This window comes from Aethalodelphis obliquidens, unplaced genomic scaffold, assembly GCF_003676395.1.
Source record: "Aethalodelphis obliquidens isolate GAN/ISIS:26980383/991018 unplaced genomic scaffold, ASM367639v1 scaffold49, whole genome shotgun sequence".
Taxonomy (NCBI): domain Eukaryota; kingdom Metazoa; phylum Chordata; class Mammalia; order Artiodactyla; family Delphinidae; genus Aethalodelphis; species Aethalodelphis obliquidens.
Window position 1 is genome coordinate 680849 of NW_020837993.1, and position 27426 is coordinate 708274.

General features: G+C 46.7%; 1 protein-coding gene across 7 annotated transcripts in view; it reads left to right on the forward strand.

The window, feature by feature from the left end:
* Positions 1-27426, forward strand: part of NTRK3 (neurotrophic receptor tyrosine kinase 3) — a 371729-nt gene that overhangs the window by 270033 nt on the left and 74270 nt on the right. Inside the window, exons 13-14 of one of the 7 annotated variants that reach the window (XM_027083123.1) lie at positions 6134-6268; positions 7821-8531. The exons of 5 other annotated variants lie outside the window; for them this stretch is intronic. In XM_027083123.1, the coding sequence (XP_026938924.1) occupies positions 6134-6268; positions 7821-7939 (254 nt within the window). In that variant the 3' untranslated portion in view covers positions 7940-8531. Of the gene's footprint in view, positions 1-6133; positions 6269-7820; positions 8532-27426 lie in introns of those variants that run through there. One more of the 7 variants, XM_027083124.1, reaches the window with a different exon arrangement.

A 27426-nucleotide genomic window follows, 5' to 3' on the forward strand; every position in this document is an offset into this window, starting at 1 on the left:
AATGCACCTTAAAGCTACAAGAAGATAACATCTATCACACATCAGATAATATCATATGTGGAGATACAGGGTAAGACGTTCATCCATTTAGTGATCGTAGAAATATGAGTTGGTCCCATCAGTTTGGGGAAACGTTTAGCAATACAGTGAAGGATTTCTACACACTAAATTATAAGGATATCCTCTAAAGCCATTCTTCTGAAATATTTTTTTGTGCATAGAAATCACCTGAAGAACTTGTTAAAATGAAGATGTTGATTCACTGAGGTCTAAGAGTCTCCATTTCTACCAAACTCCTAGCTGATGCTGATGCTGGTCTACATGCCCATAGTTTGAGTAACAAGCCTCTAGAGGTCAGCAAACAGTGGCCTGTGGGCCAAGGCCCAGATCTGGTTCCTGTCTGTTTTTATCATTGAAGTTTTATCGGAACACATTTGTTTGTTTCTGTGTTGTCTATGGCTGCTTTCAGACTACAATGACAGAATTTAGTAGCAGCAACAGAGACCGTATGATTTGTATAAAGCCTAAAATAGTATTTATTATCTGGGCCTTTACAGGAAAAGTTTGCCAACTGCTGCTCTAGAGAAACTCTCCCACATGCACGTAAAGAGACTTGTGTAATAATATTTATTGCAACTTTTTTTGGAGTAATGACAGAATGGAAATAAGTGTCAGTTAGTAGAACAGACAAATAATTTGTAGTATAGTCACATGATAGACTACATCAGTTACAAGTTACAGAACTACAAGTCTTAATGTGGATAAATCTAGAAAAAACATCCCTTGTTTTAAAATTTAAACTTAGCCAATTTTCTTACAGATATATACCTCTGCAGGCAAATTATTAAAAGATGCCTGGAAATGACCCTCATCTATTTCAGGGCAGTGATTACCTCTGGTGAGGGATTAGGTTAGGGACAGAATCATGGATGCATTCACATGGGCTCACAACCATAGGTGTCATGTATTATTCCTCTCAAAAATTTGGAAAGAAGATATCAAAATGTAATAAATTGTTAATACTGGGTGGTAGGTACACAGTTTTGATAATCTCTACGCTTTCTTATTTCAGATATTTCAAACATTGGAAAAGAATCAAAAGAATCAAAAAGGGGAAAATATGCTGAATATAAAGACAAGTATTTTGAAGTGCAGGGAGGGAGTGAACATAGAGAAAAGTTATTCATACCTGAGGCTCTCTCTCCTCTCAATTAAGCAAGAGATATTCTGGTATTACAAATTGTCCCTTATATAGTTAATTTTGAGAATGGTAAACAGGTTTTACCAGGTGACTAATTTTACTCCATGGCTTGTGAAGTATTTTGATTCTAAGAGGTCACTTCATCCAGGTCCTGGAGTAGAAGGAATTTCCCTTTCTCTGGAACTAATATTTCACTCCTTTGATCCAAGCTCAGCTTATTGTTGGGACAATAGTGATGCCAAGAGCGAAGCCCCCAAGCACATTCCTCCTCCTTTTGAGTGCGAGCCTTGCAGTATTCCTCAGGGAAGAGTCAGGAGAACCTTCAAGATTCCTTCAGGGAAGAGCCTTTGGCTTTTGTCTGAGAATCTCGGTGTTCCATGCCCTTTTATTTCGCTTAGGTGTGGATGCCCTCCCACTGTGACTTCTCCTGGCATGATTCCCCGAGCTAACTCACATTTGGGTTACATTCAGCAGCAGCCTCCTCCCTGAGAGCATCTGCACACAGCTGGAAGCCAGCGTTGCACATGGGCCAGGGCAGTCTCATCATTGATTTTCCCAGCAGTATTGAGGCAACTTTACAGGAAAAGGTGCTGCGTACTGAAGCTGGGGATCTCAGTTCAGCACTCTTAGCCATAAAATATACAAGAGGGACGTTTCAGTTCCAAGTACATTTGCATATCCTATAGAAGCCTTTGTAGCATGTTTGTTGTTGTAAGGATATGGGAATACTTTGAGTCAAATCATACCCCATGAAATTTAACAGCTGTATTGAAAAGTCCTGCTAGCTGGCACTTGGTAACCTTTGGTCAAGTGCCTTCCATGTGTCAAGGAAAGCGGAAGTGCAGCCAGCTGATGATACAAATACCCAAGATACCATCTTCTCACCCAACAATAGCATTATAAGTGGTCTCTAGCATGCTTTCTTCTTGGGAACCTGATTTCTGAACACAATGCCCTCTTACCCATACAGTTCAATTCCTGAACTATCTCCTCTTTCTGAGATAGGTTTATCCCTCTGATGGACGTTTCCAGCCACTATGTATCATTTTTAACCATAACCAGAGGGAGCATAAGTTAGGTCATTATAGGGATAATCAGTGAGGCTTGTTGAGAGGGCATTCCCTGGTCTTTAATGCACAGCCCATAACCTAGTGCTGGCTTTATGTTTATTGTAAAGTTTTCAACTCAAATGCTAAGACAAACCATGCAGGGATTGTAAATAAGTGAAGAGACCAGGTGGAGGATAATAGGGAGTGGTGTGGCATATGGCGAATTAGAGAACACATGCCCTGTCTAAATGGAGTGGCCACCACTTTGCTCTAGCTGATTATCATTGTGCAGAAATGCTGGCCCAACATTGACAGAACTCTTGGATTTTTAAGGGAAGCTAGAAATAGGGATATTTTAAATGTGAAATCTTCCAACTTTTAGATGTTGGCAACTAATTCAAAAATTTTTTAAAAATCACGCTAAAATGAGACACAACCCAGAGCCACAGATGGCCCATTGGTTAGGTTTGCAACCTCAGAATAACAGAGGAAATGATCTGAGAGCTTTAAGTTAGATCATTTGTGGCCAGCAAGTCTAAGCATTTGGGTCTCACCCACGTGGCTCAGTGCCACAATCTTTTTACTGAATCTGATGACAGGAAAGAACTTAGATTGAGAGCAACAATAACCACATCAGGAGGCAAAGGTACAGAACCACGTAACAATAGTCATAACCCGGGATCACTGGGGCTCTTTGATGACCTTCTTCCCATGACCTTAGAGAGGTCACTACACAGGCAGCGAACGAAGCAAGCGACATTTATGAGGGACATTTTCCTTACCATAATGTACCTTTTCCTGTCACTTCTTGCTCACATAGTGACCCAAGGGGAGAGTGCTGGGGAGAGAGCAATTCTGGGCTCCGTACTTGGCCTCCCAGGAGGATTCTCAGATTCTACACTCTTGCTCTAGGTGTGACTATGTTCTGAACAATTGCTCTTCTCTACAAATTCATGATTATCTCTCTTTCATCAGGTTTACTTTTCATCCTTCTTAAGCTGAACTCCCAGAAGTAACATCAAAATGAAGGGGTCAATGTCTAGATAGAGTTTGGGGTTCTTTACTTGGTAGGTCCTAATACACACCAAGTGGTAGGTGTGGCTGGCTAACACTTGCAGAAAATGAGGCAGCGTGGGAAAGGGTTGAGCTGGGCATCTACTGGAGGAGGGCAGTGGTGGGGCATGGGGGGCACTCAGCTCCCTGGTAGGGAAGCTGTTAGTGAGGAAGGAACACTCTAGCCCTCCAGCCAGGCCTTGCAGAAGGAGCCGGAGGTAAAGCCCTGCTTCCCCTGGAGAATGTCCCCATCACTGTGGCCTTGACCCCCATTTCTGCCTCCTTTTCCATACATTGATTTTCAACAAATGGAAGCCATATTGCAAAGCAGTTAATTATAAGGAGTTTAAGGTTATGAAAAACTTGGTTCAATGTTCAATATCAGACTCTGCCACAAAGTGTACTTGGTTGTTTTTTTTTTAATATATATTACTGAGCCTTAGTTTTCCCACATGTAAAATAGAGTTAATAATATCAACTTTTAAAAGATATTGGAGGGATTTCCCTGGTGGTCCAGTGGTTAGGACTCTGCGCTTCCACTGCCAGGGCCTGGGTTCAATCCCTGATCGGGGAACTAAGATCCCGCAAGCTGCGTGGTGCAGCCAATAAAATAAAATGGAGACAATTAACTGTAAGCAGTGCCTGGCACCATCACTAACTTATATAGGTCTTTGGATTCCAGGGTGATCAGTGATGCATTGGATGGTAGGGCTGTTATAGCTGGGCATTGCTTGAGTCTCCCTTCTTTAGCCCATGCCTGCCCACAGCACGCTTCAAGACATTTCACATCTTCTCACCCCTTGGGGAATGGTATAGAGGGTGTGGCTAGAATGCCCCCTGACTGGGGTGGGTACAATGCAGGCTCCCCACCCTGACATCTATCCTGTGGACCCCTCCTGCTCTCACTCTCTCTGGACAAGGATCTCAGTTGCTCTGTGCCTCTGATTCCCTATGATTAAGCCACCCATGACCTCAGTGCCAGGACTCCTGTGTATATCAACCTCCTCTTTCTCACAGCCAATGCTATGTAAATGCTAAGCGTTTCTGTGATGTAGCAACTTTAAGAGGATGAATGAATACATTTGATGAGGGAATGTTGGGAAATAATCCAATAGGGCTCCATTTGGTATTGGGCCTTTTATCAAGGCCGTAACCCAAACCCACTTTATGGGGTTAGGGAATAAAATTACCATGTCAGATAACAAAAAGGAAGAAGCAGGGACAGAAAGGCAGGCCTTGAGAATCCAAAGTCAAATGAGTGTTTAGACAAAAGATGCAAGGGAAGTTCTCACTGGTGAGTGCTGGAAAGCTGGTAGCGCTAGACTTCCAAGGCCAGAGCAAGAGAGTGGGGCTGGGATGGAACCCCAGAGAGGGTGAGATGATTAGGATTTACAAGATTGTCAGAAAAACAGAAAGGTGTGAAGGTCTAGGCCATCCTTTGTGTTGCATGGCCATAGAAGGCAGCCCTTCTCTTGATGCAGTGAATATTAAAGGACTTGCCCTTGAAGATTTAACCGGCTTTTGGCCCAATGGGATTGGCTCCGAAAGCTTTCATCCAATTCTCTGGGTGCCTAGCACCCCCTAGCCTCTTCCTTCACAGCTTCCCTCCCTTCCCAAAACGATCCCAGAGTCTCTGGCTTGCTTCTTAGGAAACATACACCTAGACAGTCCCTGAAGACCAGGCTCTGTTCTGAATTACAGAGGGCCTACGAGTAGCTTTGTGCTGGATGACTCTGGGGACAGCTGTTGACAGATGGAGGAAAAGGTTAGACGTGAGGGTCCATGGGCCACTGGGGGGCGAGGCTTTCTTCAGAAGTATATTTGCTCCTCTTTGGCCTTTCCTCCAGCCATCTCTCCCTTTCGCAGTCCATGTCCATGGTGGTCCCTATCCCCCCTGCCCTCCCCCGAGCGTATGCCTTTTCCTTCCTGCTCCGGGGTTGTTCTGAGTGAAAGGGGGAAGAATGGAGGATTTTGGAGCGGTGCCTCTTATGCTATAAGGCTTCAGCATTTAGAATCTTGGAAAGGCTCCACCTGGGAAAGAGTTCCAGAGAAAACAAACTTCAGACCCAGGCTCGTATGGGAAAAGGCTCATGTTCACGGAGGTGGCTTCAGGGACCTTGTTAGAGGCTTGGCCCCTGCCTTTAATGGATCCGACGTGGAGCCTTCCAGGGCCCACGATGCTGCATGGCCTTCAAGGGAGATTTCACTCACAAGCTATGATACCTCTTTCATAGGACTTAGAGTTGTCAGGTCTCTAGGGAACCACCAGCTTTTGTCGTTCTGTTTATGCCCTAACTGAGGCAAGAACGATTTCAAGGGGCCAAACACCCCATCTCCTCTCCTCTTCATTCCCCCTTGTCATGTTGTTCCCTCTTGGAGAGTAGCTGAATTTCTTTTCTAGGAGAGAAGGGGCCAAAAATGTATTTTCAAGACCTGTGGGATCATCAGCTCAGTTCATAGGAATCATCCTTCCAGCCCCAGAAATGGCATTGACAAAAGCAGTGATCGGCACAAGTTCAGGATTCCCCCAGGCCAAGAAGAGGGATGGGGGGGGGGTAAGCATGGTAGGGAAAGGTTAGACAGAGTTTATGGTGATACCCTCATGCAGTTCCTTAATGCCACTGTGTGATACTCAGGGGACCATGTATCTAGATTTTATGCCTAAAATAAAGCAGGTGCCCCTACAGGTAAAGCAGTGTGAGTACAGGAGCTGGGAACACCTGGATTTCTGTTTCTGGCCTTGTGCACTTAAGAAAAGTACTTCCCCATGTCTTTACACATGGGGCTCAATACTGACCATTAATTCCCCCATGTCTGCCTCTTCTGCCAGGGGTCTTTTCAAACATAGACAATCATGGGATACTAAACTTGAAGGACAATAGAGATCATCTAGTCCCATCAACTCACTATATATATGAGGAACCTGAGGTCCAGAGTGGGGAAGTGTCTTACCCAAGGTCACATGGTGAGTTACCTCCTTTGACGTCTTTGTATGCAGTACAGACCCCCTGTCCCCCTCACCAATTTTAATTCTTAAGATCTTAAGACCTCATGAGTTTCTGTAGGTCCCAGAGGACTCAGGGATGACTAGATGCCTAGTATGGGATTGGTACTAAAATCCCTTAGGTGAGGGAAATATTCCAGGCCAGGATACTTCACAGGGCCTAGGTGAGGCATCTGGGAGTAGTGAGAGAGGGACCATTGCCTGGAGAGAAACAATGGAGTCACAGACCCTCTAGGCCAATGGCCTGCCTTCCCTCTGCCTCAGACCCAAGAGAGCCCTTGTCCTGGGTTAGCATAGTGATGCTAGCACAGAAACATCTCATGTTGAAACCAAGTCTCCCTCTAAACATGACCTCATCAGTGAGGAACTTTCCTCCATCTCCACAATCTAACCCCACTCCCTGCAGAAGGAGGGCACCCAACATCCAAGATGACTCACCTCTGTTTTGATCGTAATATGCCCTCAGAATGAGGAGGGGAAAGTCTCAGTGCTACCAACTCGATCTCTCCCCATCATAGCCTCAACGTCTAGCTGCCATTACGCTCTTCACATACCTGCACACAGCTTTCCTAAAAAGGTTGGCTTACTCCTATCTTGTCTGCACACGCACGTAAACACCCACGCACTCGTTACAGACATTATTTTATAGACATTATTTTAATCCGGGGTTGCCTGAAAAACCTCCTTCTGGAGATTTGATCAGGAACACCCACGTCTCTGGACATCCTAATTCCGTCCATGGCAGGGTGGGGCCAGAGAGGAGCTGAGCTAGCATGGAAGTCCTCCTTGCTTGAGGCTGTCCATGGCTTGATGGCCACCAATGCTACTCCTCCAGGGTATTCCATCCGCTATGAGACTTGGAATTATGGGAAGGCTGAGCGATCAGCCATCATTGCACTGACTGGGTGAAGTGAGAGGAAAAAGTGAAGGAGAAGGAGTTTATAGTCTTGGAAGTACAGTGCCCCCAACCTGGTGCAATCAAAGGTGGTTCACATTATCCCAGCTCCTAGGGTTAGAAATGGCCCTCAGGTATCCCTTAAGAATGTAAGGTCTGGAGAGCATTTTCCTCCCACCCCTTTGCCCCCCAGGGACCCTAGCGATTATGCCCTGTTCCCACCTCCCTCTCAAGCTCATCATCAGGGCCTCCTCCTACTTAGATGAGGCTGCCCCTCCCCTCCTCTTCCAGGACAATCCAAGGCCAAGCCCCCAAACGTTTTGCTCACGTCCCTTCCTCGGTTCAGTGGAGGCTGCAGCAAAGGTGGAGTGTTTCCAGTTTCTCTGACCATGCTTGGTTTTAAGTTAACCCCCTCCTGCTATCCTTCCCTTTTGCTGAGAATTCATTTGGCTGTTCCCAATATATCTGTATCTGTGTCCCGTATCTCTAGTTCTTCCCCCTACCTTTCAAGCTCCCTCTCTGTTTCCCCTTCTAGTTTTGATCTTCTTTGGGGGTTTTGGTTTTTACTTTATTTTGCTTTTTTCTGTTTTTCTGTTTTTTTGTTTTTGTTTTTTATAGGTTTCAGAGAAATTATGTTGAATCCAATAAGCCTTCCCGGACATTCCAAGCCTCTTAACCATGGCATCTATGTTGAGGATGTCAATGTTTATTTCAGCAAAGGACGTCATGGCTTTTAAAAACTCCTTTTAAGCCTCCCTGTTTTGATGTCACCTTGGTAGGCTGGGCCCTCTGAGAGGTTGGAAGCTCTAGGCATTGTTCTGTTTGGATCCGGGGATGCTAAGTAGAAACTACACGAGCCGCCGGTGCCCCTGCATCCTTTATCACCACCAAGACGGGTGTTTGCCCCCATCCACCACTGGCAGGGTTGCCCTTTCCCTCCAATCATCACTGTGCTCCTTTTTTTTCTGGCCTCCAAGGCAGCTCCTGCCATCATCTTAAGAGCCAATAAAGAGAATTAAAAACCTGTGCACCAGGAACCATCTCTTAAATACACTAGCCATTCTCTTGCTTTCCACAAACAACCCAACCACCACGAGAAAGCCTGATGAAGTCCAGCCGTGCTCCGGCCTCACTTTCCCCGCTTGGAAGCGTGGGGTCTCCCTGGCTCTCCCTAGGATACCAGGCCATCCTCTTAGTGACCTCGTCGCCCTGCAGCCTCCCGTGGGGAAGAACATCTAAGCAGAGGTGGAGACGGCGCGGTGAGAGGAGAGGGAGCCAGGCCCAAGTATTGGCACCAGATTAGGTCTCAGAGGAAAGAATGGAAACCAATCATTTTCTATATATATATATATATATATATATATATATATATATATATATATTTTTTTTTTTTTTGGTGGAGAAAACCATACCTTTTTTTTGGACACACTTTCCCCCTACTTCCTCTTCTCTCTGGAACGGCTCACAGTGAGTGGTATTAGAAAACTCCTTGGAGAAGAGGATTTCTCCAGGGCTCCTTCTTGGCCTCTAGATCTGCAGTTCCGACAAGCTTTGGCTGCAGGAGGTCTTGCCTGTGAATTGGGCATCCTGCTAGGACCACAAGGGACCAAGGGAATCAGGGACCAAGGCCCTTCCTGCTGTTCCATGATCCCGGGATTGGCTCTCTTCCCCCACTTTTACTTATTCTTGACTCTGAGAACTTTTGGCACCCAATGGAATCACCATTTCAAGGCCAAGATGAACTGAAGGGGAAGAGAAGTAAAAATTGGCCTCCTCCAGCCCCTCTCATGGCTCCAATGGAAGTGTCATCCTGTTCTCTGGTCAATATATGTGTTTACTTTGCTTGCTTTGACTCATGCCTTACTCCATGGCCACCCTCTCCCAAAGAGGGAGGTTTGTTTCCCCCATTTTCAATTTGATCCACTGGGGAGAGGGAAAGGGATGCTTTTCCCCCTGCTTCAATAGGAAAGGTACAGTTGTAGGGCCTGAACCTCTCCCAGATTTGCTGCCATGTTGGACTTCGGGCTTGGCCTAGTTTCCCCCCCCCCCCCCACCCATGGTGCCTCCGTTGTAGGGAGTCAGCACAGGCTGCCCCCTTGAGGGTGGAGCATGGAAGAGGGGGCCAACCATGGGGAGATCGTAGGACAAAATGGTGGTGGTTTTAACCCACTAAGTTTTGGAGTGATGATGCACAGTAATACATAACAGATTCTCTGCCTTGGGAAATTTCCCTGGGGGTTAGGATTCCCACTTAGGGTTTTAGGTCCTGAGTCCCGTGGATGGTGGTTCTTCACGTCGGGTTCCCAGCCTGATTCTGCAGACACCTCCATGGGCTTTAAAAATGCACAGCTTTCCAAGTTCTTGCCCAGTATCTGGGGTGGCCTCCCGGGCGCCTGAATGTTCAGAGTATCACACGGGGATTCAGCTTCTCTCCAGGGCCTAGAAGTGTGTTTATTTAGCCCCTCCCAGCTCCCCGCCATCCTGCTCCCCATTGCTTCATGTCTGGCTATTCCCCATTGTGTCCTGCCAACCCTTTGGGCCAGGGCCCCCTCCTGAGTGTGGCTTTAAGGAGTAAGCTTGAGGATGATGTTTTTTAATTATTGTAAATCATTACCTCATTTCCAGCCTCCCAGGCTCCATCCATCCCAGCATCTTTTATTCTGCCATTTTCTTCACCTTGTGCTATGACCATGGGGCGTTGTGTTTCCGCAGAGACATATAGGAGTGTTCAGTGTATAGTTTCTTAATAAACACTTTATTTTCTAATGAAATGACTGGATCAGACCTCTTATTTGGCAATTTTGCAAAGAATATTAAAGATACATAGACATTTCAGGCTACCCTGGTTTTTAATTCCCCCCAATTTTACTATTACTCTTTTAAAGAAGTTTCTTAGCCAAGTCCTGTTTGCAAAGGATTTTACAATCTGTTCCATTGATTGCTTTCACTGAGACCCCTCCAGATACAGGCTGAGTCCATACAGTGAAGGGTTTCCTCATCTTACTGAGAAAGAATTAGAGGCACAGAGAGTTGAATGGTTCACTCAGGGTCACACAAGCACAAGAGACAGAAGCCAGGTTCAAACCTGACTCTTTCAGATACAACTCAGGTTACTGAGACCCTTGTCTCCTCAGTGGCTGGGGACTCGTCTATTGTCCGGACAGCCAAGGCTTATGGAGATCCTTTCTTCAGAGCTGATGTGTAAGGGGGTCTGGGAGTGGGGTTGAGGGATCCTTTATCTTTGGTGCACCAGTAAGCCAGTGTAATTTTTCCCTTGGTTGCAGTGGCTTTACATCTCCCTTATGGATCTTGGGGAAGTGACTTTGCCCAGAGGAAGATGGGGTTCTGGGCTTGTAGGCCAACATGCCAATCATCCAGAGACCACTCCCTGCCCCCCCACAGACACATACACACTAAGGTAGGCCAAACTCTCATGTCAGGTCTCATGTGGGCTACCAGAAAAGGAGAGGCAGAAGAGTCCTGGGGTCCTACTGAGGCTAAAATGCTTAGATGAGCTGGCTGTATCTGTCTGCCCTTGGTTCCTGGGCCCTGACCCAGCTAGAAGGGTCAAAATGCCTTCTGTAACTTACGATATCTTCCTTTTAGGAGGAAGGGACTTTGTATGTAGGAGATTTGGAACAAGAGAGGAGGTCAGGGGCTGGGAGGATTTTGACCCTTCCCTTGGTCTCAGTAGGCTTTTTGGGGGCTTCTTACTTAGGAAGTAAAGATGAGGCATGCGGAAATAAGGTGGGTGAGCTCAAGGTGGAAGTCCAACAGGGATTGATTCGGCTAGGTTGGTGCTTTTTCTACTTACTCTTACTCAATCTCTTATTTAAGTCTAGCTTGGTTTGAGCCCTCACCTCACCTCATCCCCAATGGAAGCTCCTTTTCTATAGAGTGGCCTGGGTAGGGGGTTGCCCAGCTCCACATTCTCCTGTTCTCAAGGGTTCCAGGATTGGACCAGGGATGCCCCAAGCGTTGAGACTGTCTTTGGGACCTTCAGGCTGCATGGATTCTAGGGAGAATTTCATTATTAATAAGTAGAGATATTTAAGTTTTGTTTTATCAGGATGCGTAGAGCCTGCCAATGCTTGGGAGAAAAGATGATGAATAGAAACGGCCCCTGGGAAGATGGCAAAGAAAAGCGCCCATCCTCAGGAGGAAGGCTCAGCCACATGGAGGGAGAGCTGTCCTGGTGCAGCGGGAGGAAGAGGAAAAGATGAGGGTTTAGAGGTTTGGGGCGGGCAAGAGAGTGAGCGAGTTCTTGTCTGGTGGCGTCTATTTTGCCTATCAAGTGTAAGGCAAGGCCTTGTGCTGCAAATGAGAACATCTAAGAGCGTTGAGAAGGTCTAAAGCAGCAGAAGAGACCATGGCAGATGGCAGGGAAGCATGAAAAAGTTGCCGGGAGGAATGAGGACTGGCTGAGACTGGGGAGCTGTGTTGAGTGTCTAGGACTCTGTTCCCTATGCTTTCCTGCTGGGCTTTGAAGTCCCATGGCATCTACCCCAACGTTAGAGACTCTGGGGCAGTCAGAGCTGGCACAGGGGAGGTGTGGAGAGAGGAACTCAGCCCACCAAGGATGCTGGGTTGGACTGGCTTCAGGCAGGGAGGCTCAGGGGACCAACAAGACCTGTAGCTCTGTGTTTGGAATCTCACCCACAGGATTTCACAGTGGCTTTCTCGGACTTGAGCTTACGTTTTGGTCCTAGGGGATTTCATGGCAAAGCTTCAGTCCATGAAACCAGTGTGCTTGCCATGTGCTGTCTGGATCTTCATTCTGGAAGGAGTGATTGAGGGGCCCTGGTTCTGAACCCTGTTCCCTGAAGCTCAGAGGGTGGGGAACTCACTGTACGCTTAAGAAGCTGTAGGACAGTGGTCAACTCAGTTGTAGGGCCTTCCAGGGACATGCTCTGGAGAGGACCTGAGTCTTTCACTAGGGTTGTGTGGCCAGATCCCGGAACTGGCTGCCAAGCTCCAAAGAATGGGCTTTCCTGGGGAGCATTAGTAACGATCATTATGTCGAACTTATGAAGCACCTATTCAGAGCCAGGCACATTTGACCCATGAGGACGCTGAAGCTCAGAAAGGGTTAGTAATCACTAGGCCAGGTTTTCACAGCTGTGAGTGGCAGAGCCAGGACTGACACGGGGTCTCTTTGACCTCCTGGTGCTCGTGGCTGTTCAGCTGCCCCATAGAGCAGCCCCATCTTCTGCTCCTGGAAAGCTGCAGTCCTGGGATCTCCACAGTCATAGCCTCCCCCTGGCTCTCTAGATGAAGTCCTTCAGGGGTCTTTGGGGCTAGATGCTATCCCTAACTTCCTCCTGGAAACACCCGAACACAGTGATTTTGAAAAGAACGTCTGCCACGCTCCTTCTTCACGCATTCTAGCATTTAATGACCCTTGATGCCTGAAAATGTAGTTGTTCTTACATCTAAGATGAATCATCTGGTTTTCAGTTGGTGAGATCCCCAAACAGACAAGGTGGCATCTTTGCTGTCAAGAAGGACTTGTTGGCTGAGACACATCTGATCCTCAAGTCGGTAGGTGAGGCTGCCCAGGTCTGGGCACGCGGGAGCGGCTTCAGGCAGGAAGGTAGTGGAAGGAAGATCCTTGCCTGCCTTGTGCACCCCCATCTGAACTTTGTTCACCCTTCCTCAAAGACCTCCTGGTGTGTGGAAGCTCAGCCATGTGCTTCTCACCCAGGGAAAGAGCAGATGCCAAGCATCTTCAATTTGGACGCCAAGAAGCTGGGCTCTGGGCTACCCTGTCGCTCCCTTCTGACGTGGGAATTCTTTTGTGTAGCCAAGCTCCCAGGCACCACGTGCTCCCCTCCCCAGCCGCAGGTGTGACCTCAGCCTAGCACTGGGCCGTGACGCTTCCCCTGGCTCTGCCCAGCTCCTGCAGGTCAAGGCCAGGCCTGAGCAGAGGCTCAAGCGTCTCAGATACAGGAGCTAGACGCCAGGGAGGGTTTGATGCTGTGGAGACAGCACGGGGAGCCAGCAGATCAATGCAGGGTGACTTCATTGTGTGTAGCTTCCTGGACTGCGCCACGTGCGGATTAGGCAGAGGGCCTTTGTTCCTTCAGTGTTTACCGACTCGGAGCTCCGGCTAGACTCACAGGTGGCCTCCAGAGTGACTCTGAAATGGAGAGCAAGATGAGGGTAGCAGTGAGGGACAGACGGGGAGGCGTGAAGGTGAAGGGATGCTGGCTGCTCTGAGGCTCCTTTGGGAAGGACAGAGGGAAAACTCTTCAGTGTGACAGCGGAGGAGGCGACGGGGCAGCGAGGAGGGTGGGAGCTTCAGGGGAACCTGGTCTGCATCCAAATTGTCCAGGAGGCCTGAAGCTCTACTCCCCTGCACCCCTAGCTTTGCCCCACCCCTGACATCCCCACTGTGCTGCTGGGGAGCGGCCGAAGCGGCCAGTGGCCTCAGTTGCCTTGGATAGCTCTGGTTCTGCATTTTGCCTTTAGAAATCCCGTACCACCCCCACCCCCACACACCGCCCTACTCACCTCTCAAGAAAATCTCAGCCAAGATCTAATCATATATCCCAGAGCTAAATAAGCCTCCTTCCACTCTCCTTGAACCCAAAGTGAGTTGAAGATCTCTTGCTGGCAAGGGATCAGGTTTCTCGTCTGCTTTTGCACATGGTTTGGAAATTTAATCAGGATTCCGAGGGTAGGATTTTAATCCCAATTCCTCCTTCGATAAAGTGACCCCAGTTTGCCCCTGGGACTTAAGCTCTGCTTGCTCGGGGAGGAGATTGGGTGGGTGATGAGGCCTAAGAGCTCGCTGCCTTTTCGTCTCTTTCCATCAGGACCCTGTCCCCTCCTGGGTGTGTACCTGAGAGCAGTAGCTCTTCCTTCCCCACCCCCTTTGCCTTCCAGCTGGAGGTGGATGCATTGCTCAGATATTCTGCAGGTTTGGGGGTGGGGCATTGTGAGAACTGGGGAGAGTGAGGGAGATATTGGGGTTATCCTTTGACTACAGCCTGTTCGGCCCCCGTGCAAGAAAGAAACCAGAAAGGCAGGAGGATCTCTGAGAAGCACCGATCCTAGAGGGACACAGAGGATGCTGATGACTCAGATTCTGTGCCAAAGGCAAGGCCAGGTCCATGCAGGTCCAGTTTGGGAAGGAATGTGGAACTACTTGGGTAGAGGAGAAAGGCAGGATTTCCAAGTTCCCAGGGAAGATCCGAGCTGTAGAGAAACCCTGGTGAGAGCTTTGTTGAGACTTTCAAGCCTGGAAAACAGGGGATGCATGAGCTTCCTACTCAGACCAGAGGCAGCCCTGGGCATCTCAGGATCACGTGTCTTCCCACGACCCTCTGCAAATAGGAGCCGCTTAAGGCCGCTCTGATGTCCATGAACCTGACTTTGATTTGGCTGACAGTGTGGGGGGGCATGTGGCATAAGGCAGGAAGAATGGAGCTTGGCTTTTCTGAGAGGGAAAGAGCAATTCTCCCTTCACACCCTGTCTAAGAGCAATGGCAGGCGCTGTCTGAGAGTTTGGAAGGTGGATCAGAGTGGCCTACATGGCTATGGAGAAGGTTTGAAGACCAAGGGTCGAGGCTGCTCAAAGGTATGAGTTCCAGGGTTGTGTCCGACTTGTGGCTCCATCCAAGTTTGAGGAACAGAGTGTCATGTCAGTTCGGAAAAACCCCACCAAGCCTGACTTGGGTGAGTAATGGCGGAGGCCTTGGTGGCTGACAGTGACACCCAGCTTGTCTGTGGAGCTCTCTTTCCTCCTCCCCGTTTCTACCTCCCATGTGCTGTTACCATGGCAGCAAAATGAAGCCTGGTTCGGCCTTTGGGGACCTCAGTGGAGCAACCGGCCTATTTCCCTTCAAAAGACAAGGGACAAGGCTTCCCTCTCTTGTCCCTACGTTTATTCTGCAGTGAGAAGGGCAAGGACCTAACCCCTGTAAAGTGACTTCACTGCTGTCAACTATGGCCTGGTGATGCTCTGAAATGCCACCTACTTTTTTACTCTGAAGCACACACCAGCTTTGGTCTGTTTTGGTCCTCGTGATAATGTTTTAAAATTGCAATGCAATGTCCATTACATTGCAACGTTTGCAACAGCCTTTGGCCAAAGTCATGTGATCCTGACTCCCAGGTGGACTTCTCAGGGGAAGAGAAGGTGTGGGGCTGGGGGGAAGGGGTCCTGGGTGCTCTTGGAGGAATGACATCTGTCTACAGTCTGTGCCACCGTTCTTAGTAGCTGGACAGGCCTAGGGAGATATTTACTACACACAGCCAGGTTCTCGAGGGTGTTGGGAGCAGGGAGACACAGAACATCCTTGAATTTGGAGCTGAGAGGGTTTAGATTCCATAACACAGGAGACCCCTGGACATACAGACGCTGTCTCACTGCCAACCCTTCTCAGCACTGGCCAGACAAACTGTCTCCAAGATCTGCCCTCCTGCTGCCACAGTCGAGAAGGACAAGTCCTAAAGTCTGTGTCCCATGGGCCAACCAATGGAGACACCTCTCCCAGGGCCCTCCTACAAGCAATCTTAGGGAGAAGGAAAATTCCGGAATGCAGGCTAGATGCTAAGTCCAGCCCACGTATTATGTATACACCAACGTGTCAGCCTTCTCTTACTGTTAATTCTGAGAAAAAGACTCACGTGACAGAGAACCTGAGAGGAAATCTCAAAGCAATTTTTGTCATGAGTGTTAGGTCTCTGAAAACTCACGCTGGCTGAGAGGGCACAGCCAGGATCTCTCTTGTCGCTCCCATCTTAGAGCCACAGCTCTGGACCAAAGCCTTCTGCTTCAGAGGGAGCCAGATGCAGAGCGACCAGTGAGAACTTGACTCTGGTGGGGAGGGTGGGTAGGAGAGGCACCATGAATAAAGAATATATTCTGAGAATGTCCTTCCTGCGAGAACTGAAATTCTGAGTTCATGTGTGAATGACTCATGGAATCGTTCAATCTTTATGGCTGTCAACTTGACATTTCCCGGTATTATAACAGGCAATTGCTGCGTAGTACCTTTGATACCAAATGGACAATCTGGTCATTAAAAGGACCAGAATGACACCACTGCGCATTTCTAGGATGGTATCTTTGGCCATCTTAGTAATTTTGTGGGTCAGCCACTTGACCAACTACTGCCCTACATGGATTGATCAGTTTTCTGGGAAAGCTTCAGTTTCTACAATGGGGTCCTGTCTTCATTTGAATGCCCAACTTGTTATTAAATAAATCATGCTGTAAGGATCAAGTGCTCTCCTTTTCCTTGGCTGTGGAAATGTTTCCCTCTAGTTTCATAAGATGCTAAGAGCCCATCAAATAACGTTGGAGAGCATTGTATGGTATAGCCAACCTCTCATAGGTTTACCATGCATGTTAGGATACTAAAGGCTCTGAGAAGTCCTCCTTTAAATAACCCTTTTTATCCTACCTCTTTCCCAATCTAATTGAACATAAAACACTCTTCACTCTAAATAGACTCATGCATACACCCTAGGTAACACTGGGTCAGGGTGTGGGCAGAAGCTTTTTGAAGAAGAACCAAGCAAGATGGGTTAGTCAACCACTGACCTCTTACATCAAGATGAACCACCACACACAAAAAAAAATAGAGAAAAATAAAAGGTGAACCACAATATCCCGACACCTTTGCCCAGCTTTAGGCTCGGTCCCCCAGTCTGGCCCTCGGCTTTGTATGGAGGAAGAAATGATTCTGGCAGCTGGTGGGTAGGTGCTCTTGTGAAGTGCAGGAACCCTTCACTGCGATGCCTCGGAAGAAAATGGTAAGTCATTTCACGTAAGAGCTTAAGACTTCAGCCCTAAACCTGGTCACCCTCCCAGGCGGATGGAGGTGACATCATCTAGCAGTAGTGCACGGCAGTGAAGAGCTGGCATCAGTCTCAGCACTACCGCCAGCAAAATGACTTGGGTAAGTTACCTTTCCTTGTTCCATATTTGTCTCTGAGCTTGCTGTCCCTCAGATAAAAGATCCTACCCAGACAGGTGTCCCAAATACCATGTCCCTACGAGTCACTGTTGTCTCCTAGTGGGGGACATCTTTTGGTTCTGGGGTCTGTCTCTCTGTGCTGAGTGTCTTAGTGTATCACGTGGGAAGGGTGACCTCTGGCCCCTCCTGGAGTGCTGGGGAGGGAGGAAGAGGGAGAGGATGGCTGCCCTTCTGGGTGAGGGTTGGTGGATTTCTCCCGAAGAGGAATGAAGCAGATGCTTGGAGGTTAATAGACCCTCGCTGTCACAGTCGGACAGGGCCAAGCGGGAGTTCTTGGCAAGATTTTCCAACTTTGATCTCAAGAAGGCAGCTCTGCCTAACAAATAGTCTGAAATGTCAAAGAATAAATGTTAAAGCTTGAGGGGTCGTTCTCCTGGGAGTTGCCTGGGCTGGCTAGGGAGGGAGAGGAGGAGGGAGAGAAGGACACAGCAGAATCCTTCACATAAAGATTCCGACTTGGTTTTGTGATATTTAAGAAAAAAGAAAACTCTGAATTATTTATAGTGCAGAAGATGGAAGCTGGATGTAGAAAAGTGGCTGGGCTTGAGATGGTAGTTCACGATCCAACTGCCCCAGCTTTGAAATGGTAAAACTTTTCTTGTTGGTGACACGCTCTTGACCTCTCCTTATCTGTTATTATGATTACTATTATTGTTCTTTTAATTAAGAAAATGTATGGCTTTTGCTTCTGTGAGTCGGGGAGAGGCAGTTTCTAGAAATGACCCCATCAGCTTCCAGCTTGTGCCTCTTCAAACAAGGATCTGGGGACCCCCGCTCCAGTATGGGTGGGTAGCATCTTGGGTAGCAGTTGGTGGCCTGGCCATCAGTTGGCCATGTTGATCTGGGAAGGTGGATTTCATGTGTCAGTTGTTCCATCTAAAAAATGGAGCCAATTGTCATATGCCTCTTCTAGGTATACTGGGCGTATGAATGATGCCATGTGGTCAAAACACCTAGGCACTTGGGTGAGGGTGGCAAGAAAATCGCATCTCTGTTACATGAAGGGGGAAAAGGAATTAAAGAAATTTAAAAAGGGAAAATCAGATGTGATGGAAGGATTGGTGTTAAACCTAGAGGGAATGGAGTCTTTCATCTGTTTATTTTCCTCAGTGATGTTGTTTAGATATTAATAAAAATACTTCTGTTTGATAATGCATCCTGATTCTATAGCATGGGTAACTGAAAGCCACTGATAATCTCAAAACTGCAGTCAAATTTAAAATTGCAAGTGTAATTGACACTCTCAGGGATGCCAACAACTAGAGCCAATCTTTGGACAGGTTGCGGGTATTTGAGCTGAGGCTGGTCCAGGTGCAAATCAGATCATCGGTAAACCTCCAGACAAGCAATGTTGTGTTTAAGATGTATTGCTTTTACTGAAAATATTAATACTTTTGCTTTTTTTCTAGACCTGTTTTTTTTCCACTTCGAAGAACCTAGAGAACATTTTGCAGTTAAAATGTCACAGTGACACTCCTGTTATAAAACTCTGAAAGTGTACTTATTTTTATATTCGGTAACTTACTCTACCTCACAGAAAGGTCTTCCAAATATTTTTTTCCCTGCTCCCTACTTTCAATGCTGTAGAAGTATGACTAGCATTCTTGCTCTAGGACAGTGGTTCTCAAACTTTCTGGGCTTGGAACCCCTTTACACTCAAAAATTAGAAAGACCTTGAAGAGTTTTTGTTTATGTAGGTTATATTCATCTACAATTACTGTAATTTAAATTAAAACTGAGAAACATTGGAAAACACAAGTGCGCACACACACACATTTTATTCAGCCGTCAGAGCAATGATGCCATCACATGTCAGGAAGTCACTGGAAAAACTCCTAGTATACCTGTGAGAGAATGAGAGTGAACAAAAGGACAGACCATCTTAGTATTCCTAGGAAAATAGTTTTGACACGTGGATCTCCCGAGAAGGTCTCAGGGCCACCAGGGCTATTTGGACCACATTTTGAGACCTGCCACTCTAGGGAAAACTGAGGCATGAGCAGATTCGGAAATCAAGTCTAGGTCCTCTTGGTACCAGTGAATGGTACCAGTTTATGCACTTTGCTCCAAATGTCAGACTCCATCAGAACTTCATTTCTTAATGCAAACCTCACCACTGCCCCTAAAGTGCCAACCCAAACCCAACTGGATATAACCATGTATGCTCGGTTGCTAGGAATGTGGGAACCGTACAAGAAAGAATTCATCTATTATAAAGAAAACTGGGAGGTTGGGTGCATGCTTGCTCTGGAGAAGGAACGTGGGCTTGATGCAGCAGTAAATATTATTGGCCGATTGAAGAGACTCAGCATGAACAGGGTTTGCAAAATCCCAATGTTGAGGACAGGGAGAATGAATGTCAGGGGGATGAAGAGCTTTTGCAATCAGCACCTTGCAGGTCAGAAGTCTCATCATGTGCATCATAGCCCTCATTGTGCATCACATTTGGATTTGTCTAAGGAACATGTAGGGCTTAGCAGTGTTCTACCAGGTCCCTTAGGAGTGTCTATTTAAGTTTAGAGACCCTGGTCCCTCCCTCATTCACCTAACCTGGGCAGCTTTGGTGGAGAAAGATTGGACCATGAAATGCATAAGGTCTTAAGGAGCCTCGTCGGGTCAACTCGATACATGCGTCAGACAGAGGGAGTTGTCCCGTCCTTGGGGTCCTGGGCGCACGACACCGTGTTTATGCTTCCTAGCGTTTTTACCTGTATAACCCAGATTTATCATTTATATCTGGGGGATCAAGAACGGCTCTCAGCTTGTTCTGAGGAGTCCTTTGTCCCCAGTCTTTCACAATCCTCACCAGGAAAATAAGGTCTTTCAAGAATGCTTGATTAATGACTTCGGAATTTTTGAACATGCGAGATGTGAGCTTCTAATTATTCTATTGTCCCAGGTCCTACAAATGTAAGGGACAGGCCTGGTACAGACAAATGAGTAATTATGAAGCAATATGATGAAATTGTGAATGAGGTAAACATAGAGGAAGGACACTTAGTTCTTAAATGTAGTTCTGGAAAATACTGAATCATGACATCTGTTTGCAGCTGTATAAATAGAAATGGCAGTTCAGGGAACCCACAATCAGGATGATCAGTTCAGACTTTCAATGTTCCATCATTTAGAGAGATGTCTGCCTCTTTGAGTCTGGGAAGCCTGATCCCATTGCCACATAGATAAATACTATGGTCCATTGGCAGCCTCGGGCTGTTCAAGTCAGGCGTTCTTTGTGCTGGACCATCTCCACCCTGAGGTGGTGCTCATATAGTGTCATGCCCTTGTCAGGTTGCCATGGAGACTGATCTTGAGGTCTCCAAAATTGATTTGTATTTATTGGGGATCTACTGTTTTCCGGATGCTGTGACCAGCATTAAACAGAGAGAGAGAGAGAGAGAGAGAGAGAGAGAGAGATAGAGAGATAGGATGCACTCTCCCCTCCCCTATGTGGGGACTATTGGGAGGGTATCTTTCCGCAACAGAGAGGTAAAGACCTTGGAGAAATTGCATGGGTATGATGGTGTTTTTCTTCTAATAGCATTGTGGTTTGTTTCTGATTACAAAAGTAATTTATATTCACAGTAGACAATTTGTTGAAATACAGAAAAGCACACAAACACATAAATTATCCACAGTCCCATCACCCAGAGACAACACCGCTAACATTTTAGCTTTCTGCCTTTCAAATCTTTTTTATGTTCTTATTTAATTATTAAACAGAATCAAATCATTCTATGTGCACGTGCACACACACACCCATTGCTTTGCTGCTTCCTTTTTTATAAGATTGTTTCATGTGCCATTTAACTAACCTTTTGCAATTATTAAAAGACTTTTTATAGATAATCTATTCACATGGTTCAAACACATATACACACACAAACACACACACACACACACACACAAAACTTGTGCGTGAATGTTCAGAGCAGCATTTTTTCAAGATAGCCAAGAAGTAGAAACAACCCAAATGTGTATCAACTGATGATAAACAAAATATGGGATACACAAACAATGGAATACTACTCAACAGTAAAAAGGAATGGAGTACTGGTATATGCTACATGAATGAACATCAAAAACAATATACTAAGTAGTGAAAGAAGCAGGACACGAAAGATCCTGTTTTGCACGATGCAACTTCTATGAAATGTCCCGAAGAGGCAAATCTATGTAGACAAGAAGTAGATTAGTGGTTGCCTAGGTTTGGGGTTGGGAATGGGGATTACCTGTAAATGGACCCAAGAGATCTTATTGGGGTGATGAAAATGTACTAAAACTGGATTATGGTGATGGTTGTGCCACTGGTAGATTTACTAAAAATCATTGAATTGTACATTAAAATGGGTGAGATTTATGGTAGGTAAATAATACCTCAATAAAGTTTTTTTATTTATATGTAAATATATATGTAAAATAAAGTTTATATGTATGATATATATAATAAATATATGTAATATGTTGATGTAAAATAAAGATTTTATATACAAACTTTATTGAGGTATTGTTTACCTCAGTTATTATATACATGTTACATATATACATGAATTCTTCCTACACCTGTCCCTCATCTGCAGGTTCATTGTACCACCACCACCATCACCACACAGGTAACCACTGTTATTGTGTGTCCTTATGAATTATATCTAAACAAATTATATCTAAACAAATATTAATATACACTCTTGTTTCCCCTCCATTTTGCACATGTAAAACTATATCACACATATTATCCTGTGCTTTATAGTATTCCCCCTGCAAGCTTTTTGGAACTCTGAGAGAAATTGCTCATTGTTTTTTTTTTAGAGATACATGCTATTCCATTGCCTTGGTGTATCCAAATTCATTTAATTTCTTTATAATATTTTGCTCTTACAAATAACTTCAATGGATTGATCAAAAATATAATGAACCTAAATAAATGTGGTTGAACCTAAATACAACATTAATACAGGGCCAAATAATCCCCACAGGCTATTTGGTATACCTATTTTGTACCTATAACCCATATGAGGTTATACCAACGTGTACCCTCAGTAATAATATACGAGAATGAGGTTCTCCACAGCCTCAATGAACACAGAGTTGCAGCATGATTTTTAATGGTTGGATAAGGTTCCACTGTGTGGATATACCATCTTTATTTTACTGTTTGGAAACTTGGCTTATTTTGTTTTATTTTTCTATTCTTATGAATAACAGCAGGCATTTCCACACTTTTGGTAGCTAAGCTGAATGAGGGGGGTGGCTGAGCGGCAGCGCCCACCAGAGGCGCTGTGTGTCCCTGCATCCATGCCTTGTGGCCCACTGCAGACACCCTGGGTATTTAGGGACTCCCCAAGAATCCCCAAGTAGCCAGTGGGCTCTCCTTAAGACAGCCGTCCTCTTGTAACAGAGAGCTAACTTAGGGAAGCCATCTCCTTCTAGAACACGATGTCTTCAGAGCCCAGGATACAAAGTTGGTGAGTGTAGGGGTCCTTACCTTTGCCCAGGTGACTTCAAAGCGCTGCCAGTATTCCCATAATGTTGTTCTCCAAAGGGCTCTTCTGGCCAGAGTCTTGCCACATTTTAGGTTTGGGGATTCTGAGCTGCCCAGTTGAAATGTTAATGGGATTCTGAGTGAAGCCTCTAATCTCATATGTCATTCAGATGGCTGACCAAGCGTGGCAGCTTGACTTTCTCAAGGTCAGGGTGAGGGTTGGGAGGCAGTCCCCACGTACCCTGACCTCCTGCCCTGGCCTTTAAGCAGGTGGCCACCTGGGAACATACTGAGTGGGGCACAGCAGTAGAGGTTGAAGCTGGCTGCAAGAAAGGCCACAGACAATTCAGAGCGAGACATTTCCAGCCAAAAAAGAGGGGCCCAAACTGGAGAGAAGTCAACCAGCTGGAGCAGATTCAAGGAAATAGCAACAGGAAAGATGAAGAGGTGGAGAGACTGATCGTGAGATTATCTAAACCTGCAGCTTTGGAGGCCAAGCGACAGCCATGTTTTCTCTGTGGTAGCTCTCAGTGGTGACAGCAAAGAGCATGCTGGGATTCCAGTGAGTCCCCTTCCCTTTTCCTAAAAGGGCCCTTAGTGTCCTTCTGAGGTGGGCGTGGGACAGAGGCTGACCAAGAGGAGAAACTGACCCTCCCCTCTTCTGAGTTCCTGGGCTCTTATCTGCTGGAGAGGAGGTCCTGGGGAAAGGAGAGGTACATGGACAGCACAGCAGATGGTCCAGAAAGAACCCAAACATATGGGGGCACAGACAAGCATAAGGGGCTGATATTAAGGATTGAGATCGGGTGGTAACAGGGAAGGGAAAGGAAAACTGGGCCTGGGAGGAGCACTGAAATGGAGACCAGTGAGTGCAGTTAGGTTTGTGTCACTACCTACAGCCCAGGCAAGCTGTTCGTGGGTCATCTGTTAGAGGCGGCTGCCAAGATGCCATGTGTATTCCAGGATCCCTGGGTGCTAGCTCTTCGTATCTGCCAGGCTGAGGGAGGGACCATGGATGCCAGCCCTGGAAGCCCACTCAGGCATGTGTGGCCCACCATATGAGGCTCTCTGGCATTCTTCTGGAAGCCAGGCTAGCTGGGAATCAAGGAAGTACAGCATGGGAAGGACCTCTGAGAGACCGTCTTTCTCCCTCCCTGCAATGGGATTGCAAAGAAGCAGTTGTAGGTGATTGGAGCAGCCACTGATGCCCAGGCCATAGGGGGCCTGGTGCCCTCATTGACATACTAGTGTCCATTTCTTGCTTATTTCGTCCAGTCATGCCCTCGGCAGGACCTACCCCAGCCCAGGAAGCGGAGAGCACAGTGCGCACCCAGGAATCCGCCCTGCCACTGCAGCCACCTCAGGTCTGGCTTGCTGCCTGCCTGCCTAACTCCCCCCTCCCCTTCCCCAAGGCCTGCTGCAGCTGGTGCGCTGATCTGCAGAACTGCTAATGCCACCGTGCTCAGCACTGTGTGTGCTTGATAAATAGCTGTTCATTTTCAAAAGTTGTTAACTAAGGCATTAACTAAATGCTCCTTTCCTTTGAAAGATCTCCCAGGAAGGAGTATTTCCAGTTTCCCTGGAAGTTCACCCATATGACTCACTGAGGATTTTTCTGCCTCAGTGACACACATTCTCTTGATGATATTCCAGGATTGAATGGGTATCTAAACTTAATTCAAAGCACAGGGCTATGCATCAGGGTTGCAAAGAGAATTCAGCTCTGGTCACTGAAATGGTCATGCACAGTGAAGTAATACACAATATTATGATAAGTCTCTGTGTGTTCTCTGCTTCCTGGAATTCCAGAATCCTCATCATATCTATGTCTGAATAGATAAGTGAGTGCCCCTAGTCATGGGCAAGATAGCTGTTGATGAGAGAGCTTAGGTGAGCTTTGGTCAGACCCTGAAGGACTTGGGATTCATCTGTGTTGAATGAGGACTAAGAAAAAGCTGTTGGATTTGGGTATCAGGAGATCACCATGACTTTGTGACAGGTCAGGGAGTGAAATGGTAAAAGGAAGAGTTTAAAGGCTTGAGAAACAAATAGGGAGCTGAAGCTTGGTAGCCTGCACGAGTAGGTAAACTCCCTATCAATGAATCTGGTGATGAAGTGGGGCATGGGAGAAATTTCCAGGGCAAGTAGGGTCAAGGAATGCTTTTTATTAGGAATGGGGAAACCTTATTCTGTAGGTGAGAAGTCAGTGGGAAGGAGAGATTTATGATATCGAGCAGAGGTAAATACTAGATGGGACAATATCTGAAAAGTAGATGGATAAAACTGAAGACGAAAGCTTGGGTGGAGAGGTTATCCTTGGGAAAAAAAAGAACTATCAATTTATCTAAGACAAGGGAAAAATAAACGTGAGATAAGTAGAACTGAAGAGAGGGAATCGAGGGAATTTCTTTTTGTTTCATCAGCAAAGTATTGAACAAAGTCACTGAGAATGAGACAGTTTACACTGGGAAAGTTTTTTCTATGGTTCCCCTGGAAGGAGGTCCTGGGTCAGTCTTGTTTGGGAAGGAGACCCAGATCTTGATGAACTTACATTCATAAAGGACGCAAAATACCGCCTATTTCCGCTACTGTGAGTGTCGGCTGAACTCAATTTCTATGCACATTTGATGGTGGGTGCTTCATAGCCAAACTTGGTGGCTGCCTAGTAGGGTGCGATCTGGGAAATGCAGTAGGCAAACCCCTTCATCCTCAGTCTCCCACCCTGCTGAGGATTCAGCTTGGCAGGCTGTGGCAGGATATGCTGGCCCATACAAGGATGCCCACCCTGTGTCCCAGAGATGGAGTGAGGTTCCATGCCTGGCCTCCTAGCCATTACCCTTGGAGACATTCACAGAACCCACCTAATTGCAATGCAGTTCAGGGCTTCCCAGTTGAGGAAATGGCTCTTTATTTTGTCTGTGTCAGTGGTTTAATGAGTTAATGTTGTGATCAAGCCCTCACTTGGGTGCAGGGACTCAGGTTAAGGAGAAGATGGGATTTCAGGGGAGACGGAAAACCTGAGGTTCTGGTTTTCGGTAACTTTGACATTCTTGTGTTTACTGGTGGAATCTATGCTCAGATGACTGCGGCCTTAAGCTTTATATTAACTCAGAGCTGTGATTGCCCTCCTGCTGGGAACTGCCCTGGCTTAATAATTAGCACGTCCACCTTGGCTTCAGAATTTGGTTCTGCTGAAGCTACAGCCACCATGGATGGTGCTTGATCTCCAGTTCTCACTGGAGGTTTTCAGAGTCACAGGAGCCTATGGAATAATGATAATCAAACCCACCCGTGCGGTCACTCATCTATCCCTTGAGTTGCTGGAGCACAGTTCTGATGGGGACACAGAGATCCTTAGCTCTCATGGAGCTGGCATTCCACTGGGGAGGCCAGTGGATAAACAGACAAAGAAGTCAGGAAGACAACTCTCCGATGGCAGCAGTGCCATGCATGAAAGTTTAAACAGTGTCTTGTGATAGAAGTGTCCCTTCTATCCAGTGTCCCTTTCAGTTGAATGGTCGGAAAGTGGGCATTTGGGGACAGGTAGTCAGGAGTCTGTCAGGGCTGCTATCAGGGCTCTAAGGTGGCACTGACTTGGAATGTGTGAGAAGGAAGGAAGCAGGGTACAGGAGGGGTCGGTGGTGCGGTCAGAGAGCAGGATTACATCCCATAAGCAACGATAAAATGAGTTTGGCTTTCATCCTAAACTCAGATTTGAAGTAGGGAAGAGATAGTAAATTTCCTACTTTACTTTTGATTAAAGATGACCCTGGCTGGCCAACCGTGTTCCAGAAGGGGTGGAGGCATGGGAGTGAGGGGTGAGAAAAAGAATGAAGCTCAGTTGGGAGACCATTGCCCAGGTGAGGATGGAGGATGGTGGCAGCGGGGTGAGAAGAAGTGGGGATGCAGACAGATTTGAGAAATGTTTGGAGGTTGGAGTCAATAGGATATATGGATGGGTCTGGTGGCACTATGGAAAAGAACCATCGAGTAAAACGGGTGGATTGGGGGTCTGTGCCACTGAGTGAATGGGAATGTCATTTCCCATGCTGGGGAAAATTGAGGCCCTGGGGAGGGGCAGGGGCAGGGTAAAAATAGAGAGTTCTCTTCTGGCTGTGCAACATGTGAAAGACCACTAGACACTCAAGCTGAGATGTCAGGTAGGGATTGGGATAATGAGGATGATTTCACAAGCCAGATGACAGCTGAGCATCCTTCACATGAAACTGTGGGAGCCCCATCCCACATATACATTCCAGCCCATCCTCCAAGGATGCCCAAGGATGGGGTAGGCTGAGGGTGTCTTGTTCTTCTCATAAAAACTTCCAAGTTCCTGCTTTCACTGGATGGGTGAGTTTACAGACCTGCCTCAGCATCTACATGGACCACAGCTCTCCTGAATCTTTATCCTTGGTATGTGAAACGTGCCTTTTGTTCAGTGTTTTATTCTCAGAACATCACAGAGAGTGGCTTTTGCTATAGTTTTGATGTTACAGGGGAAGGTTATGTGGAAGCAACACAAATTACCAAATATGAAAACTTAGACATTTCTGTTCCTGAATGGCCCTCCAGCCACCAAGCCACTTCCATGATGCTAGGCCCCCCTTTTTTCTCTTTCAAGTTCTCCTCGCTCATCTCCTCTCCAGGCACCACATTTCAACGTTCAGTGCAGTTTAGTTCTTTCCTTACTCAGCGCTGAGCCTGCTTTTGCATTTACACAGACTAATTAATGTGCTCTGCTAAATAATGGGCCAGC